At 41.2% G+C, this 20773-nt stretch overlaps 1 protein-coding gene across 1 annotated transcript in view; it reads right to left on the bottom strand.

The window, feature by feature from the left end:
- igsf9b (immunoglobulin superfamily member 9B) overlaps positions 1–20773 on the bottom strand; it is a 478541-nt gene that overhangs the window by 45352 nt on the left and 412416 nt on the right. The window contains exons 12-13 of the mRNA XM_033049801.1: positions 8766–8877; positions 3054–3229 (exon numbers count right to left, since the gene is read on the bottom strand). Coding sequence (XP_032905692.1) covers positions 3054–3229; positions 8766–8877 — 288 coding nt within the window. The remainder of the gene's footprint in view (positions 1–3053; positions 3230–8765; positions 8878–20773) is intronic.

Below are 20773 nucleotides of genomic sequence, written 5' to 3'. Positions count from 1 at the left end.
TCCACTGTAAAGATAGGCATCCAGCATTAACCAGTCATCTGTTGCTCCTGAGCCAGTCCCACTTCCCTGCCTCCTGCATAGATTTTCCTTATCCATTTTCCACTTAAAGATTTGATCATGATTGCCATTTGCAGTGAAGCATATCAAGTTTTTATAATCCCTCACAAACACATAACCTCCTATCTGTACAGGTGATAACTATCAGTTTCAATCTTGATGCTGACTTGTGACCAGGGACAGCAACCTGCCTTCTCTTCTCATTGTCACACTTCGATATAAGTGATCGTACGGAAATGTCACAACAACCTCTGAAGTTCCACAAAATCTGATTAATGCGATGGAAACATCAGATTTCACGAGGGCATCAATAACGATCACTCGAATGTAAATCCACACAAATCAACATTAGTCTGTGCACCATTTATGGCTGAATAAAAATGGAGAAAGGTGGTGAAGTGGTAAATGAGGAATAAAATACTGTTGCTGGCATTTGTCATGATTTGGAAATGCATGCAAAGTATTTACAGTGCAGTTGTGCAAACAACAACATTTACAGCCTTAACTTCCAAATATTTTACACAGTAGCTGGAAACTGGAATGACTAGCATCTGTTCTTAATTGCACAAATGAGACATCTAAACCATTCACCTCATGTTTGAATGCAATAAAATATATTTCCAGTGGACATCCTGCCCATCGGGAGATTGGATTGGGCACTCTGGGTACCATTTGTCAGCACAGCTGATGTATTTCCAGGATCTTTCAAGTTTGTGATGATATCCTGACTCTGAATGATGTTCACCTCTGTCTTACCCGCAGAAATTGCACCATATTCAACCCACATTAAAGCAAGGAGCCAGCCTTGCAGTAGGCTGGCAAATAGATTGTTCTCTTGCAACTCAGCCCCAGCATGTAATTGCTCAGCAAGGTTGATGTACAATTTCCCAATACAATTTTGTGTTAGATGATTCAGAATTGGAGCTGGGGTTTAGGTAATTCATTCTCTATTGAAAAAAAAAATACTGGCAGCATGCCTTAATCATGGGAATTACAGCATTTGAAGGTCACTGCTCCTGTGCCAGTATATGTACTAATCCTACCTCTCAGCCTCAGTAGTTAATTGCTCAGCAGTTTTGATACACCACTGTTGGGTGTCCCATTGCTTCCTCTAGTCATTTTAATGAACTCGTTCTTCAATGCTGTGATGAGCCTCAGCTTCACAGTGGCATGGGGCCACTTGCAGGGCGGCAGTCAGAGCAATGTACAGAGTTGTGAGAGGATGTGTGGGGTGGCCCTGTTCAACAACTCCCCCCCCCCCCCCAGTGCTGCAGAGTCAAGATCTGATGCCTCCCATGACAACTTTTGATCAGATGATTCAGAACTGGAGCTGCGGGGTTTTAGGTAATTCTTTTAGACTGTAGACTTTAGAGATACAACGTGGAAACAGGCCCTTAGGCCCACCGAGCCCGCCCTGACCAGTAATCACCCCGTACACTGACACTATCCTACACACTTGGCCAATTTTACAACTTACCAAAGCCAATTAACCTGCAAACCTGCACATCTTTGGAGTGTGGGAGGAAACCGGAGCACCCGGAAAAAACCCACGCAGTCACAGGGAGGAGTACAAATTACGTACAGACAGCACCTACAGTCAGAATCGAACAGGGGTCACCGGCGCTGTAAGGCAGCAGCTCTACCGCTGCACCACTGTGCCGCCCCTAGTTCGATCGTCATAGAAAAGTGTGGCAGCAAGCCGTAATCTTAGGAATTGCAACACTGAAGGAGGCCCTTGCTCCTGAGCCAGAACATGCCCTAATCCCATTTCCCTGCCTCTCCTGCAGGCTTCCCCTCGCCAATTTCTAACTCAATGGCAAACGCCACTCATTTTCCATCAGGAACTGCATGGCACCCATTTAAATCCAGAAATTGGGTGAAACCACCCTAATTATTTTTAAATTTGTTTTTCATTAACACAAGAATTTGGCATTGGTGCTGCACACAGCAGGAATTTAGTGCAAACAGCGGCAATTAGCAATCATAATCAAGCGTACAATTTAAAGCAAATACAGCACCAGAAGAAGCTTCATTTTATAAAATGGGCTTCCTTCCAATAGCCACTCAACACTATCAACAGTGGTTCCTTATGAATAACTAAAAATTGGCTGAACCCATTGGATTTATGCAGACACAAACTGTTCTGCTTTTCCCACCACTTGCTGCTGCGTCATATAAATATTCATAAATGTTTTTTTTAGTTTAGTTTAGTTTAGGGATACAGCCTGGAAACAGGCCCTTCGGCCGACCAACGATCCCTGTACACTAGCACTATCCTACACACAGGAGACAATTTACAACTCTTATCGTAGCCAATTAACCTACAAATCTGTACTTCTTTGGAGTGTGGGAGGAAACCGGAGTACCTGGGGAAAACCCACACAGTCACAGGGAGAATATACAACCTCCATACAGACAGCACTTGTAGACAGGATTGAACTCGGGTCTCTGGCCCTGTAAGGCAGCAACTCTACCACTAATTCAGTTTTGATCATTGAAACAATAAAGTTCCCTCTTCCTGCAGTGATTTTATGTTATGATTACATCCCTTGGCTCCATGGCTGGAGGTTTCTCAAGGAGAATTTGGTAAACAAACAATGAAGCTTAAATTGAAGATACAAGGAACTGCAAATGCCGGTTTGCTAAAATAAACATAAACTGCTGAAGTAACTCAGGCGGGTCTGGCAGCATGAACATGAATCAGTCTGAAGAAGGGTCCCAACCCAAAACATCACTTATCCATATTCTCCAGGGATGGTGCAGACCCGTGAGTTACTCCAGAACTTTGTGTCCTTTTTCTTAAGCTTAAATTGAATGCCGGACTTTGTACACCATGTTCCAAAAACGTCAATATAGTTTTCTATGGTGGCTTACAAATCGGCAAATAAAGGTTCATGTTAGTAAAATCGAAATTATTTTTTGTCTATGCTAGCTAGAAGAATATTGCAAAACATTAAGGGTTAGTACATACGTAAACTATGTATATGTCGACTCACCCAGTGTGTTCACAGTGACGACTTCGCTGAAGGGCCCTGTGCCAAGTTTATTCTGTGCTAGCACACTGAACTGATATGCAGTCTCAGCCTCCAGGCCCTCCACCAACAGCCAGGTAAGGCCTGTGGATACAGGCAACGAAAGCCAGTCATGGGGTCCCAGCATAGCCCTCTTTACCCTGCGGCAAATGCAGAACTAGACAGTTAGCATCTGTTTTCAGCTGAGTCAAATGTTCAGGCCAGCTTGCAGTTGGAGAATGGAAAAAAGTGTTGTGGAATGAAACAGCATTGAAATCACAGACTCTATTGCGGCAAAGGTTCAAGGGGTACCTTTTCAGTTTCTTACTTCATTGATAAAAACACATTATTTTAATTAAGCACCATAGTTAAGATGCACTAAAGCATTTTTCCATTTGGTAGCTGAAGTTAACAGCAAAAGCTTCCATCAGTAGCAGAATATCATCACCAATCCTCTATTCTACTCACTTCCAATCCCATATCAGCTCATAACATCATCTCTTCTCAGTGCCATTACACTGACACACAACCAGCCCTGTACCCAGACTTTTTGATTCTAGTGACCAATATTAGTTATTGGGGAGGATACCTTCCTTCCTAACAATAAATAAATGTCAATTCCGATTCATGAATTTGCCTTTTAAAATTGAAAACCCCAAAACCTTATTTACTCATGTGCAGGTCTTGGTTGATTTGTTGAGCATCCCTTTAAAAAACAATTGTGAGTGACCAGCCTTGGTGCAGTGTGTTTGCAGACATCGGAAATGCATCCTTAGAGAATGTGCTTACGACGCACCCACACAAAACAACCTAAGTTAATCTTCCCACATTGGAGCTCATTGTGTTTTGATGAATATTTTAAGGGGAAGAAGAGGGGAAATGTGACCCAAATACCTCCTATCTATGCAGTAGAATTCCGTGGACAGAGGGAATAAGTTGTTGGCAGAGAAATCCGTAGCTGGTGAGGTTGCAGACTAAATCCGTAATGTAATGGTTACAGCATATCCGGGCCTGACTTTAATGGAACAAATGATCCATTTGTTATATTTACTTTTAAATACCATTTCTGATTTACGATTCAGGACATAGGGGCCTAGGTTACCTCGCTGTACATGTCAGATTAATTTTAACTCAAATGTTATGATTTATAGATTTTGTGAACAGAAATTACTAAGAGTAAACAACTTGATTATTTATCAGTCAAGCCATTTTTTTGGCTGATAACTATTTAATAGCACTATTTATTTACACTCACAATGATATATTTCTGTAAGATTCATTGACTGCACAGCAGTAAGAATGTACCCGTGCAGAACTGGCATTCTGGCTAATGTTAGGAAAAAGTTTCTTTTTTAGTTTAGTTTAGGGATACAGAGTGGAAACAGGCCCTTCGGCCCACCGAGTACAGGCCGACCAGCGATCCCTGCACTCTGGAATTCAGAAGGATGAGAGGACACCTTATTGAAACATGTAAGATTATTAAGGGTTTGGACACGCTAGAGGCAGCAAACATGTTCCCGATGTTGGGGGAGTCCAGAACCAGGGGCCACAGTTTAAGAATAAGGGGTAAGCCATTTAGAACGGAGACGAGGAAACACTTTTTCTCACAGAGAGTGGTGAGTCTGTGGAATTCTCAGCCTCAGAGGGCGGTGGAGGCAGGTTCTCTGGATGCTTTCAAGAGAGAGCTAGATAGGGCTCTTAAAAATAGCGGAGTCAGGGGATATGGGGAGAAGGCAGGAACGGGGTACTGCTTGTGGATGATCAGCCATGATCACATTGAATGGCGGTGCTGGCTCGAAGGGCCACATAGCCTACTCTTGCATTTATTGTCTATTCTCTATTAACGCTACCCTACACACACTAGGGGCAATTTTACACTTATAACTAGCCAATTAACCTACAGACCTGTACGTCTTTGGAGTGTGGAAGGAAACTGGTGATCTCAGAGAAAACCCACGTGGTCACGGGGAGACCTATGTTTTTGCCATTGACACATATATCTTGCGAATAAAGAAAGAAAATTGTGATTTTATCGTCTGTCTGGAAGGGTTGGGGCAGATTATGATATCAGACCTTCCCAGGTGCAATCCCCAACTCTTGATATTACATCCCAACTGAGAATCCTACCTGTTAAATATATGTATTTTTCCAAATGATTATTTATGTAATTAAAAAATAATCAAATCTTTTCTTCATCAGAAATCATCAATATTCATTGGCCCCAGGTTTGGAGATCTGGCTCTGTTTCCAGTATTCTCCAGCCTCATTAGTTCAATACTTTCTTTAATCTCTAGCTTAGTGATTGAATTATGTCTTGCAGTCTTGGTGGTGAGTTAAAAGACGAGAAATATGTGGGTAACAATTTTCCAGCTTTAGAATTTTCCTAATAATATTTCATAAAGATCTAAGTGTATCACAATTTGCATTTGCATCAGTTCCAATCAGCACCAGTAGCCTCCCTCGTGTAAAAATAACCTGTTTCAAGAACAGATGATGATAGGAGGCAAATTCCCATTGCTAATTGCACCTTCTCTCCCTGCACTAATCTTAGGAAGCAACCTTCACTGAATCACACCACAAATACAACCAGCTTTTCCGCTACAAGACGTGTTACATGGTGCAATGATGGGGAGGGAGCAGAAGCAGGGTCCTCTCAGGGAGCAGAGAAACCTGCATGGGCTTCTGAAGAACAAGGTAGACACAAAATGCTGGAGCAACTCAGCGGGACAAGCAACATCTCTGGAGAGAAGGAATGGGTGACGTTTCTGGTCGAGATCCTTCTTCAGACTGATAAACAATGTGTGCAGGGGACAGCTTGTTCCAAGGACATGTCTGGCAGGAAGATGATGCCAGGGAGGCATCCATGTGGGCCGGTGTCTTCTCTGTATTCCTGGAATCCAGTGAGCCCTGCGCCCACGCTTGCCTTTTTCAGGTACAAAACCAAAACTGGCACTTGTGAAAAAGGTAATGTTCTTTGCTTTAACTGCAGAACAATTCTTACACCTGCAATGCAGCAGTGAGCAGCACAGTGACTTATTTCAGTACGAGCACCCTGCAAGGATCCTGAGGCTAGGTTGCTGAGAACAAGCATGCCCGTGGCTTTGACTTTAAATGCAATGCAGCCCTTTGCATTTGACTGCTACCTGAGTCTGTCCAGCAAGCAGATTAGAATGATGGACTTCCAGTCAGCTACAGAGTTAATCCCCTCCACTGTGCTCTGATCTCAACTTCAGAAAAGAACTACTTACATTTCAGTCAAGTCACACACCAGGCAACCTTTCAGGACGAGATTGCCAATTAAGTGATGGACTGAGATGGTTCAGCATCATTTCACATTGGATGCTGGAAGCCAACATATGGAGGAAGTGCTCATCTTGCAGACTGGGCACCTTTGAACCAATCCCCGCGAGCCAAAAGCAGCTAACTTCCATCCAGTCTCGAAGTCATTCATCTTGAATAGATAGCACTGCTAGTGGTGTATATCACATTGGACTGAATTCCCCTGTTTGTCCATTTTAACTTCAGTGAAAGTAGCACAGAAACTGGGGAGGATGGCACGGGTGCAGTTAGTGACAGAAGAATGTAAAAATCCCGTGGATATGAAACTGAATGTATGAACATGTGAAACTGACAGGCAGTGCATCAAGCCTGCCACACACTGTCTGTAATTTGTCAGTACAACAAATTACATTGAGAGTTCCTTCATTGGGGAGATGGAGAACAAATAGGCATTTTATCTTCTATTCCCATGTCTTTAATTATCATCATATAATCCTCTGAATATTTAGTAGGCATCTTGAATGAACAACTAAATGACTGTTCCTGCTCTCTTTGATGATTTATTTAACACCGTCCTGGTATATTTGTGTGAGTATTGTGGTATGGAAAACGAGCCCTTGTTAAAGTTTGCAGTTCTAATGTAAAATCATTCAAATTAAATATTAACCTTGCCCTCCAATTGCCGCAGGGACACTATTCTTCTGAGAGGTTCTAGTTTTCCTGTTACTTAAAATCTGGCAATATTGATTATTTGAATTTTATCTTTGCTTCGATGGATCCACTGTCAGCCTACTGTGAGCAAAGCACTTATCAAAGAGTGGTGTTAGATTGTAGACATCACTGTGTGTGATGGAGGACAGCACAAACAACTGATATTATTATAGATAATGTGCCCTAAAAGGCTGGCAGTAGATATTTTTATGTGACACCATCTAACACGAACAAAGAGCTCTCAGATCCCAATCTTTAATTATAATTCACTATTTGATTGCTCCAAATATTGTAAAGTAGAATATAGAAAGTACAGCACATGAGCAGGCCCTTAGGTCCACAATGTCTGTGCCAAAGATAATGCCAAGATAAACTGATCTCATCTGCCTATACATGATCCGTATCCCTTCATTCCCTGTATATCCATGTGCCTATTCAAAAAGCCTGTTAAATGCCACTTTCGCACCTGTCTCTGCCACCACCACTGGCAGTGTGTCCCAGGCTGCCAACACCTTCTGTGTAAAATGACTTGTCCCACACATCTCCTTTAAACTTTGCTACTCTCAGCTTAAAGGTATGCCCTCTAGTCTTTGGCATTTCCACCTTGGAAAATTGGTTTTGACTGTCTACCATATTTATGCCTTTCATAATTTTGTACATTTCTATCAGAATTCCCCTCGATTTCTGGCATTCAAGAGAAAACAATTCAATAATGCCAGCATTCTGACAAATTTCTTCTGCACCCTCTCCAAATTCTCCACATTCTTCATGTCATGGGGCACCCAGAACTGCATTCAACCCTAACTCCAGCCAATGAAAGCAAGCATACCACATACCTTCTTTACCACCACATCTACTTGTGTTGCCACTTTCATGGAGCAATGGACCTGGACCCCAAGATCCCCCTGCACATCAATGCAGTTACGGGTCTTGCCATCAACCATACACCTTCCCTTTACATTTGTCCTCCCAAAATGCAAAACATTACACTTGGTTGGATTAAACTCCATCTACCATTTCTCTGCCTATTTCTGTAGTTGATCTATATTTCAAATGTTTAATTGGTATATCTAGCCAGTAACAGGAGCGATCAACCACATGATATTATTGGAATAAATGGCTTGTTCTGTCTGAATGCTAAGTCTTTGCATCATTCAACTGTGGCCTGTCAAGGCAAACAATACCAAATGGCACCACTATAATTAGAGGAGGCACCTACAATGTGTTGCAGGGTGGTATTGGACTCTATTACACTGGATTATCAAGCAGTAAATTTGCATAAAAGGGTTAATTAAGTGAATTAGGAATTTTCACCAAGGCATTAGCATTTTACCTCCAAGGTCAAGCCTTGAGTTTAGTTAAGACGACAGGGATAAGAGTTACTGATTGCAGGTCGCAATAAGTCTGGATAGTTTCATTGTTATGGGTTAAGAAGCTGCACTCTACTGCAAGCATAGCAGGACAGCTCAACCAGAAAGGAATGATAAAGAACAAATGAAATGTCAAGGCAGGAAGCCCAAAAACTATTGAGCCAACAGAGCCTGCTAGCTCCAAATCAGCAGCCTGCAGCTATGCAACTGGCAAGCAATAACAAGAGCAAATCATTACAGGAAGCCTAATGCATAAAGAACATTCATTGTAAGCAGAGAACTGAGAGAGAAAGGGTGGAAAGCAAAGCATGCCGGGATGACTCACACAGGGCCATACCAGACTGTGAATGTCTGCTCATAACCACCATCGTAACCGGGGTCCCAGGTGGCATTAGCAGAGGTCATTGTGGCTGTCACTCGAACATTGTTTGGAGCATGTGGACTTGTGCCTGTTGAGAAAAAGAAAAATGAACATTTACATCTCACAGTCAGAGTTTATCTAATCTGCAAAACCTTTAATTGCAACATCACGCAATTCCATTATAATATTCTCTGCTTTCCAGATCCCTTATTAACAAACGAAGAAATGCATTCCCTCAAATAACTAGAAAGTAAAGAAGAAATGTGTTAATCGCAATGGGAATGTACAGAGAACCTTTCCTCCCAGAGTGATACGACTTGCAGAATAACAACAGGGTAATGCCCCTGTCCCACTTAGAAAACCTTAATGGAAACCTCTGGAGACTTAGCGCCCCACCCAAGGTTTCCGTGCGGTTCCCGGAGGTTGCAGGTGGTCGCCGGAGGTTGCAGGTAGTGGAAGCAGGTAGGGAGACTGACAAAAACCTCCGGGAACCGCACGGAAACCTTGGGTGGGGCACAAAGTCTCCAGAGGTTTCTGTTCAGGTTTCCTAAGTGGGACAGGGGCATTAGCCTATGAATCAGACAGTCTGAAGGAGGGTCCCAGTCCAAAACATCACCCATCCATGTTATTCAGAGATGCTGCCTCATCTGCAGAGTTCCTCTGCACTTTGTATCTTTTTTTGTAAACCAGCATCTGCAATTCCGTGTTTCTAAGCAGTCAGTATGTTTGGGTTTAGAAGATAAGTAGCTTCATTGCAGGAGAAAATATACTGTGGGGATTACAGGTAAGATTAGGAATAATCTTATTGACCCTAATGATCTTTTCCAGGCATTGCAACTGTATATTGTCTAGTACTGTTTTACCCAGTACAGACAATATTGAGTTACCATTAGCAATATTTCCTAATCAAAGCTACCAGATAAACTTTGCAATCAAAGTATTCCAGAATAAAATGGAAATGAGTCATTTACAAGTGTGGTAAGAAAATCAGCTCGAGTCCACATGAAAAATAATGCTCTGGGAATAATTTTCATAAGTGTGTTTTCATCAGGTTAGGATATGAATTGTGAAAACCTAACCCACGCAGGTTGTGGAGGTTATTTTTGGCATTTTCAGGAAATAAGGGTTAATTTCCAGTAAGTTGATCAAAGCGGCCTAAGAAAGAAAATTGGAGGTTGTTAAAATACTATATTTTCAAGTTTCTTTTGAACACTTGCTTATTAATTGTGAAAAAATAAACCATGCAATTGAGCAATTATTGGAAGGAGGAAGCTCCATGTATATCTCCACCCTCATCAGCGACAATACTGAATCATTTGCTGCCCTGTTTGGCCAGAAATGGATTGGGCATGATCCATCTTGCCTTCCTCCTGGATTCTTCTCAAGCCAAGTTGTGCCTTTACAACAGCGGCATCAACAGAACAACACAGAGAATTGTCCATATATGCCACATATATGTCCTAGTTGGATCTTTCACCCTGGTGTCCTCTGTGCCCCACAGTTGTACTCTCTCTCTCTCACTCCCCCCCAGATGCAACACGGATAGAGTTCCCCTGGTCCTCACCTTTCATCTCATCAGCCACCACGTCCAACGCATCATCCAACAACATCTCCATCCACCACTAGTCCCATCTTCCCATCCCCACCCCTTTATACCTTCCACAGAGACCGCACCCACTGCAACTTGGCTCACTCATCCTTTCCCATCCCAAACTTTCTGTCCTATTACTTCTGGAGACTTCAGTGACCTCAAGTAACAGAGTTGCAGGGTTTCCCCATCAATTCCTCAAAGGAACTCAATGTTTCAATGAGATCACCTCTTAGTCTTCTGGGTTTGGTTGGTCCAAGTCTATCCTACTCAATTGTTGCTTATATTTCAACAACTCATCCCAGCAATCATCCCATCATTGTGTGATCTCCAGTACAGAGCTTGGCATAGTCATTTCTGCCCAGCCTGTTCATTTTGAACAGTGGCCAGTGTATGACTGGGAGTTCCATGCGAGTTTCACTCAGGTTGATCTTTCTTGGAGTTGTGAACTAATACAGCACAGAAAGAGGCTCTCCAGGCAGCTGAAACTACACTGCCCAACACGCTTGCATTTTTACATAATCCTACACTAACCCCATTTTATTCTTTCCAAATTTCCATCAGCTCTCCCCAGATTCTAACATTTGCCCATACAGCAGGGGATATTGGCACTGAGCAATTAACCTGCTAACCAGCAGGTATTCGGCGTGTAGGAGGAAACCGGAGCACCAGAAGCAAACTCACGTGGGCACATGGGGAACATACTTACAGCACAGAAAAGCAGCACCAGAGGTCAGGATTGAACCTAGGTCACTGAAAGTGTAAAGCAGCAATTCTATGAGCAGTGCCATTGTGCCACTTGTGTTATCTGGATTGAACAATAGGTAGGCATTGAAAGTAATGAGTATTGCACTTGGGAGATTTGAGTGGCTGTGATTAAATCGTGCAGTTGCAGCCCAGTGATGTGTCTTAGCAACAAAGTTGTTTAAAGGAAGCTTGGCATTAAATCAGCTTGATAAATATGATCTTCTATTTGACCACCACTGAGCACTCCCGGGTCAATGAACACTCTTCCACCAAGACAAAGCTGCACTTGGTCTGGAACTCAGTGACTTCAATCTTAATCTTTGTTTGTAGTGTCATTTTAATTTATCTTCTGCTTGGTTAATAAAACACATATTTGGATTAGTGTAGAATTGAAATAAATACATACATTATGGATGTTGCTCAAAGGGAATAGTACAAATTTCGAGTCTTTGGTAATTAAACAGCTGAAAGCACCAGTCAGATGCAACGTCATCACATTATTCACAGTTTAACAAGGTACGAGATACCCAAGGACTCAAGCGTGGCCAATAAATGGGAGCTTTACACTTGTTGAATTTACAGCTGTCTTTGTTTTCTGGAGCACATCATTCAGAAAATGTAGTTAACACAGTTTTATTCACACCAGGCTGCTATCTGTGCAGGAACTTTTCTTGATGCAGTGTGAATCTGCATCATTTACAAAGGGAAACATTGTCTCTTCATCTGCTGTCTTTTCCTTTGGTACAGCTCCACTGGTATGTACATCATCCAAGTGGCCTTATATTTCTCACTCCTTTATTACATAATCCTACCTGACTCCCAGTAGCTCCCAACATGGTTCACACTTCACATTTTCCATCTCAAATCCTTTCAGAGCCTACTCACATAATTGTCCTCTCTTACCTTTCTCCGTGGTTTATAATCCTTTCCAGTCTATATGTAACACATGCCATTTACTGCTTGGGAGTTGTTGGGGGACTAGGCAGAGGTGTGTCGTGGAGATTCGATATACTCAGGCCATTCATTGACTCACCTGTGGCCCAACATAGTACATGAGAACAAGAAATAGGAGGAGTAAGCCATCAGTCTCTCATCTCTGCCCTGCCATTCATCAACTTTAAGGCTGATCTTCCATCCCAATGCCATCCTCTTCCCGGTCTGCTGACTCCTTCAATATCCGGAACTTATTCACCTCTGTATGCAATCACATGCTGAGAAATAAGGATAGAGAAATCTTGGGATGCACTACCCTCTCTGCAGCCCAAACCCATCCCACTAGTTTCCCAAATGCAAGTTCATATGTATGGGCTGCATATAAGATGAGTGTTCCTAACCTGGTGAGGATCTGTATATGAAGATTAAAGTCCCACCAGATTAGCATATTCACTCTACTACACGCACCTCAGATGTCTTCATTTATATCATGCTTTATATCTCTATTATTATTCGGAAGCCTTTAATTAGGCTCCACTCATGATTCCTGTTCCATATTACACCTTGGCTTCACCCAAACTGATTTGAATTTGAGATGACTATCTGTTGAGAAAAGATCCAATCCATCCATTGCACTGATGTCATTCCTATTCCAACACTCTTGCTTGTAACTTGTCCTTCCCAAATGTTGCATGCCCGGGAATATTTAGTTCCCAGTTTTAGTCATCTCCTGCCTTGTTTTTGCAATTGCAATCAGATCATACTTATTTATTACTATTTGTGCCATTAATTCATCCACCTTGATGCAGATCTGGTGTAGATGCATTTAGGTAGAGAGCTTCTACATTTGGCTTATTTATTTTTATTGTTATGTTTCTATCTTCCACTTCCATTAGCAAAACTATTATGCACTTAAATTTAAATTTAAATCACTTACTTTACATGGCTGGGTGTTAGAAACACTAACAATTCAGGATCACTGGCATTGCAAACATTGCTTGTGTGCATATGTGTGTTTTTATTTTAATTTATGGTCGGCCTGTGCAGAGAATAGCACATCCAATCAAACATCAGCTTCTTATGTCCCAACAGTATGCGAAGAAAAATAAACAGGGAATTCACAACTACAAATCAAATATGAGGCGCAAAGGGATTCATTGACAATTCTGCTCCCCTTTTCAACCATGGTTATGAAATTGGTTGCAAAGGCCCAAGACAGGATTCAACTTGAAACACAGCTCTGCTTTTCCTCCCATAGGCGTGGCCTGACCTGCTGAGTATTTCCAGCATTTTCTCTTTTATTGTCACAGAGTGCATGAAGTAATCAAGTGATTACAACTTTGAACCATGTCTGCTAGTCAGATACAGTAGGGGGGGGGGGGGGAATCTTTTGGCTGATGGGATATTTTACTAAAGACTAGTTCACCTCCTCTTGCTGAGGGAGTTTCCAGGTTATCTTCTCTCACTAGGGTGATGTGTTGGACCTGCTACCACATGCTTGTGACAAAAAGGCAGTAGCAGTAGCCAGAATGATTTGCTTTTAATAGGCACAAAATGCTGGAGTAACTCAGTGGGACAGGCAGCATCTCTGGAGAGAAGGAATGGGTGACGTTTCGGGTCCCGGGTCTCCAATTAGGCAATAGCTCTGTGGGACACCATGGGTTTGACTACATTTATTTGTACCAACTGTACTACCTGACAAATATTTTATTGAAGATTAGGTTATGAAAATTTGGCAACTGGATTCAATTCTCTTTTGCGGTTTAATTCTGCACTTACAGAAGCATCTTGGCAATCGTGTATATTGAATATTACAATGATTAGGCCCTGTATTTTCATGTTAATTGCAGCACTGTATGTGTGCCTTCTTTCAGCGTAACCTTGCTGCACAAGGTAATGAGATTAATCAACCTGCCTGATCAAGTTGAGTTCCCAAGGACGTTTGCGTAACAATGTCTATTGCAGAAAATCAGCACAATTCAAATTGATTTATTTTTATATTACATGAAGGGGCTGAGGGATTATTCTGGAGGCTGAATTAAATTTAAGAAATGAAAGATTATCTAATGTGTGTGTGGCTTGAATTGGCAACTGTGCTTGAAGAGAAAACAAGTGGCCACATGTTGGTGCTAGGGCCATGTCATTAGTGCACCACACGGACAAAATGTGTAGGAAGGAACTGCAGATGCTGGTTTAAACCGAAGATAGACACAAAAAGCTGGAGTAACTCAGTGGGACAGGCAGCTTCTCTGGAGAGATGGAATGGGTGACGGGTCGAGACCCTTCTTCAGACGTGTTGGTGTTTGGGTCGTGACAGTACTGCACAATACGGAATGTCACATCGTGGGAGGAAGGGTGTGGAAATCCAAAATAACCAGTAAACCGATGATCTGTGGGGATGACTGGATGGAAAGATGAAGAGGAAGTTACTCCAACATTTGGGTCACATGTACTGAGATAAGGATTCCTTTAACATGAATCGACAAAAGTTCATCACAGGTGAAGGCACAGAGATTAATTGTAATAAGGAATGACTGCATCTATAGCAGAATAGCCTATTTTAAATTAAATTTAAATTAAATTAAATTTCTTTATTTATATAGCACATTTTTAGTCAATTTGCATTGACCCCAAAGTGCTTCACATAATTACATCCACACACACAGGCAAAGGTGGGTGAAGTGTCTTGCCCAAGGACACACACAGGCAAAGGTGGGTGAAGTGTCTTGCCCAAGGACACAACGACAGTATGCACTCCAAGCGGGATTCGAACCAGCTACCTTCCGGTTGCCAGCCGAACACTTAGCCCATTGTGCCATCTGTCGTCCACTATTGTGAAAATCATTTGATGGATTTAGAAACTAAGGGGTGTAAGAAAAAAGAATTAGCACTCGTAGATCTGTTGTTTCAGTTTTTTAGTTGCTAACTGCTATAAAGGAAGTGATGTCAAATAGCTTTCTATATAGAGTCCAATAGCACACAACTGACAAATTTGGCAAGAACTTTCAATTCTAACACAAGACGTAAATGAACCTTAACAAAGTGACTATGATATTCCCAACCTCAGTGTTCCTGTTAAAAACATGTTGGATCTATCCTATTTGTCACAACAGGCGCACGCTAGTGCCTGGACAGATTTGCGTACAATTGGATTGTAGTTCTCCTTTAAATACAAAATGCTGCTGATGTTACGGTTATGGCTCAGTGTGTAAATTAATTAGGCAGGCATGCCTACCAATTCGGAAAAAAAAGTCTCAATAACATTCTAAATCACCCTAACTCCAGCTGCAAAGGAGCAAGAAGGAAATGCAATTCATAACGAGCAGAAACCCTCATCTAAATTCCTGTAGCCACCTGAACAAATGGTGGCAGAATATAACCTTGACAAATGAGAGGAAGTGTGCAGGCAGCATCCAGTCAAGTGTGAAATTAGACTGAAAGCCTTTGCTGTAGAAGTCACTCTTCTCGTAAAACTCTCATTGATAACGGTTGGACCAAATTGAAAACTCTGACATGAGACGGGGCTGTTATCTGGAGGTAACCAGCCACTTCTCCAGCTTTCACCGTAGATCCAGGGTGGAGTGAGGTGTGAACATCCACCGTCATTTCAGCATGAACAGGAATGCAGAAACAAGAACAGAAATGTTATTAAAGGGAAATAAAAAAGATTTCAGCGAAAGTAAATCAAATATAAACACAAATACTTCAACAGAGATGAAGAAACCTGTGGGAAATTATGCTCAGACATCTCACTCCAACTCTGCTTGCTAGTAGATCACGTAGAGTGTAAAGGACTCTGAATCCACCATGACTGACATACCTCAGTGCTTCTAAATCAAAGACATTGAAGGCTGCCTGCATGAAATCCAGAATTATTTTCCTGCAAAATTAAATTTTCTCTTTGTAAAGATGTTCCTGTAATAACGACATCGACCAACACTCATAACATGTTGAGGATGATTTCCTCTGCGGCATGTGCAACTAAATTGTAAACCTGCTTATGAGAAAAGTTTTATTGCACAGGGCGCAGAAATTAAATCTTGCCTCCCATGTTGGCTGTGGTGAATGAACAGCTTTCGAGACAGCGGATCTTATTAAGAGTGGTAATTTAAAAATAACATTGAAACAGAATTAAAGTGGGAATAATAATCTTCAACTAAAGAAAATTCAGAACCGCTTTAACTTTCAGATAGTGAGTGAAAAGCAGATTTATATCATTACAGAACTGCAGATTCTTAAATTGAAAGATGCACAGTTGGATTTCATTAAAGTCGGCCTGCAGAACCAGGCAAATTGACACACAATACAGTCAATTTCTTCTTTGTTATTTTTAGATACATTGGTTAATATATGTGTTATTTTCCATATGCAACAATTACCATGTTATTAATGTAGATGAGAACTTAATGCAGACTAATGAACCAATAAAAAAGTACACAGAGGAAATGAAAGCCTTTCACTAACAAGCTTCTCATGGGTTATCTTGATGTTCATGCTTTTGCACAAATTATTAATTCAATGTCATACAGATATTTATTTCTCTTAAAGTCCCTTCGGAGCTAAAACTTGTGCTGTCTGCGATCAATTGTGCAGATTCTGCTCCCGCTGGCAAAGCATTGATGAGATATTATTTGGCCAATTTTAATACGAATTTGTCCTATTTCCTTGAGTAAATCACAAAGTACTGGAGTAACTCAGGGGGTCAGGCAGCATTTCTGGATGGCATGGATAGGTGATGTTTTGGGTCTGGACCCTCCTTCAGTCCATTTAATTACAATGAGGAAATGGAGCCCCATTTCCATGATCATTCTGCACAGTCATGCAAGTCATTCTTTACCAAGGAGATAAATTCAACTTTCTTTTGAAAGTCCCTTCTGTTATCTATTTTATCTTCACTTGCATCTTAGTTCAAAATCGGCTGCATGGTTTAGATTGCTGTTTGGCAGCAATAGATTAGAGTCAGTCAAGATACCGTTAGCAATCATGTAAATCACATCTACTAAATCACCATATATTAATGATAGGAACAAGGAACTGCAGATGCTGGTTTACACAAAGGGACACAGAGTGCTGGAGTAACTCAACGGGTCAGGCAGCATCACTGGAGAACATGGATAGGTGACGTTTTGGGTCGGGACCCATCTTCAGAATGATTGTTGGGGGGAAAGCTTGGAGAGAGGAGGGGCAGGACAAAGCCAGGCAGGTAATAGGTGGAGGAAGATACTGCAGATGCTTGTTTAAACCAAAGATAGACACAAAAAGCTGGAGTAACTCAGCGGGTCAGGCAACATCTCCAGAGAAAAGGCGAAGGGTCTTGACCCCAAACATCATGTATTCATTTTCTCCAGAGATGCTGTCTGACCCGCTGAATTTCTCCATCTTTTTGTGTCTGCCTTTGAACTGTTGGGACTGATTTGACGAGAAAAGGAATATGAATGTCTGAAGAAGATGTCTCGACCCATCTGAAGAAGGACCTCGACCCGAAACATCACCCATTCCTTCTCTCCAGAGTTGCTGGCTGCTTCGCTGAGTTCCTCCAGCATTTTGTGTCTATCTTCTGTTTAAACCAGCATCTGCAGTTCCTTCCTACACCACTGAAGCAATAGGTGGACACAGATGAGGGCTATTTTAATTAAGGATGATGATTTATTTAAAGCTCAGATCCCGGATATTTAATTGGATGCAAATATATACTAGATTCCAATCGCAGTGGAAAATACTGCAAATGTTATTCAACATTATATGTCCTGGTGCTTTCACTTGAACAGATGATTACAGAGCAGGTTGCCCGCTGAACCCTGGATTGAAAATGCAGTTGAATACTGAATAGCAATCAAACCTGATGTCTCTCCCAAAGATACTTGAACAGAAAATGTAACCTTTCATGCCTATTCTTTTTATGCATAAATCAAATCCCAAATGACTTTGTTTTTGAAGTGGTTGAACCCATTTCCAGCAGGAATCCCATCCATTGGGAAATTGGACCTGACACTTCCTGCACTGCATCACCGTTACACAAGTTTTGTTTGCCCGTGGTCTTTGCTTCATGTGATGAGGTGACAATGTTCAGGGCTGGTTTTAATGACAGAAATTGAATTTTTAAATCTTCATGCGGGAATATAATTTAGCCACAATAAAATGAGGAGTCGATCATTCTGAAAGTCACGAGTCATGTGTGATGCAAGTACTGTTGATAGGATACTGCTGGGATGTTGTTGCTACATTTTAGAGCACTATTTTCCTTTGGGTGTTATTGCATTACAATGCCTGCCACACCCAGCACTGGTTATAATTGTAGCCTCTGCCTCATCCCTAGTCTGATTGTAGTCAATCATGGACTCCCGTTTAAAAAGGCTGTTGGGGGGGGAGAATCATGTGTGGTTAAACTCTCTCTCCACTCCCAACCTTGAGCAGTGTCTGCCACGCGGAGTATGCTTTGCTGATCCGATTGGATTCCCAGTAGTCACTGTGCATGACCCAATGGGAAATGCACAGAATATCTTTCTAAAATTGGATAAGGATGCCGATCGTCCTGACGATTTTTAAAAACTGGGATTTCTACTGATATCTTCAATTTTTGCAATTGGCTGCCAAACTTACAAACACATGGTGGACAACTTTAATTTTTAGGCATCTCCGTTCTTATTTTAGACTTGTGACATTCAAACTATTTTGCCTTTGTATTGATTTGTTTATGTGAGTCTTTGTACCCACAACTTGGCTTCCTTCAATAGCACTGGTGGCTTTGTATAAATTTGTTCCAATCATTTTTTCCCTGATGTCAAATATACTTGTACATAATGGGATATCAGAAAAAAGTATCCAAGGGTGATCTTTTGCAAGCTTTAAGGCACTCAAAAAAAACCTCCCATTTTGTTAACTATAATAATATAACAAATACCCCCAAAATTAAATAAATATGTGATTTTATAACAAAATAGAATCCGATTCCCTGTAGATGTGATTGCCACAGATAAATGATAATTAAGCTACAGTTTTATTTGTTGCTAATAGTATGGGAATCTATTTGAATTCTTGCATCCAGTGTAATATAGGGGTAGCTGGGCTTTCAGAAACATCATTATCTTATGGTGGTTTAGTAGAGGCAATTTACTTGTTCTTTAAGGGTATCTCAACTAAGCTCTGGCCAGTTGCTGGCAAACAGTAATCTAAACCATGGAGCAAATGTACAAAGGTGCACCCCAGGCAGCAATCTAGAGATCAGTGCAGTGACTTGAATACACCCACAATAGCTGCTCTTATCATCTCGAGGCAGTTGGTGATTTTAAAAGTTTTTAACAAGTACCTTCTTTACACTGACCAATTGTATGATTTCAGCATCATAAAGTTGCATTTTCACACATTCAATACAGAAATGCTAACGGTCCATTTATGCTGCAGTGTGTGTTGGTCCGCAGTATTATTGGGTGCCTTTGTGTTAAATTGGTGCAGAGTTTGCAATATGACTGGCTTCAGGGCAGCACGAAAACGCTACAGAACAGGGGATGCAGTCGTTCCAAGAAACTTTTATTGCCTCACACTTTTGGCTAAGGGTCTCCCTCTAGTGAGCAAATAGTTCACAGATGTTAATGCATGAAGTTCACATAACTGGAACAAAAATGGCAAACTCATTGTCAAGCAACAGCATTATGGCCATGGTGGTGCATTGCGAGATGATTTTCTCATCTCTTGGAGAAAGACAACCCGTTATGTCTGTTTCCCGAGGCAGTGCTGCTTGGTGTAAGAGGTTTGCTTTATAAATGGGGCATGTTTGCTCTGTCACACATTTACGATGGCACACATTGACAGTATTAATGGGATGTTGCAGAAAGCTTCCTTGTGCAATGATAGCATTTAAAAAGCAGATAGATTTACAAATCACCCTGCTTAGAGCTCATTAAGTTCATAGGGTGAATAACTTCCATTACACACACCAAAGACCTTGTATTTTTTCTGCATGTTATCAGCTAACGAGTTGTCATTTTTAATCTATTAATTAGCGCCTTTGTGTTCTATAAAATTAACATCTTTCACTGCTCTCCAATAGAGAATGTAAAACACTTAATTTGTTAGTTAGATACTGCATAATTTTAAATTTGTTAATTAAAATATCCAGTGCCATTTGCAGATAGCAATTGAATGGACTGAAAGAACACTTCAAAGGGATGCCCATGGTAGAGCTGTTCGTCTATGTAAAGGACTTATTATTCCAATTCTGTAAAAAATATATTTATCTTGAGTGAAAAAATGCAGAGTGTGGTTTTATTACAACTAACAAAATATTATAAAGTCTAATGCACCAGTAGTAGAGTTCCTTCAATCAAGAGTCAAGAGTTTTTAATTGTAATATGTCCTGGCAACAGATTAATGACATTCTTACTTGCAGCAGCTTTACAAGCCCATTATTGCAATAGATCCTACTTAACTATAAACGCCATCAGTTTATTTTAGTGGTTTGGGCTTGATTTTAAAAAAAAGCAAATTCCATTCTTTCCCCAAATACTGTAGTTGATAGGACTGCCACACTTGCTCTTACCTTCCTGCTCAACAATGACTTTAAATACATTAAAAGACAGAGAGTGCTTGTGTAACTCAGCAGGTCAGGCAGCATATCTGGAGGATATGAATAGGCAACATTTCGGGTCAGGTCTCTTCATCAAACTGGGCAACGTTTCGGGACAGAACCCCAGTGTTGGCATTCAGGTATAACAAAAGA

The sequence above is a fragment of the Amblyraja radiata genome, chromosome 33, assembly GCF_010909765.2.
Source record: "Amblyraja radiata isolate CabotCenter1 chromosome 33, sAmbRad1.1.pri, whole genome shotgun sequence".
In the NCBI taxonomy this organism is placed as follows: Eukaryota; Metazoa; Chordata; class Chondrichthyes; order Rajiformes; family Rajidae; genus Amblyraja; species Amblyraja radiata.
Note: the sequence above shows the minus strand (reverse complement) of the source record. Positions and strands in the feature narration are given on the sequence as shown.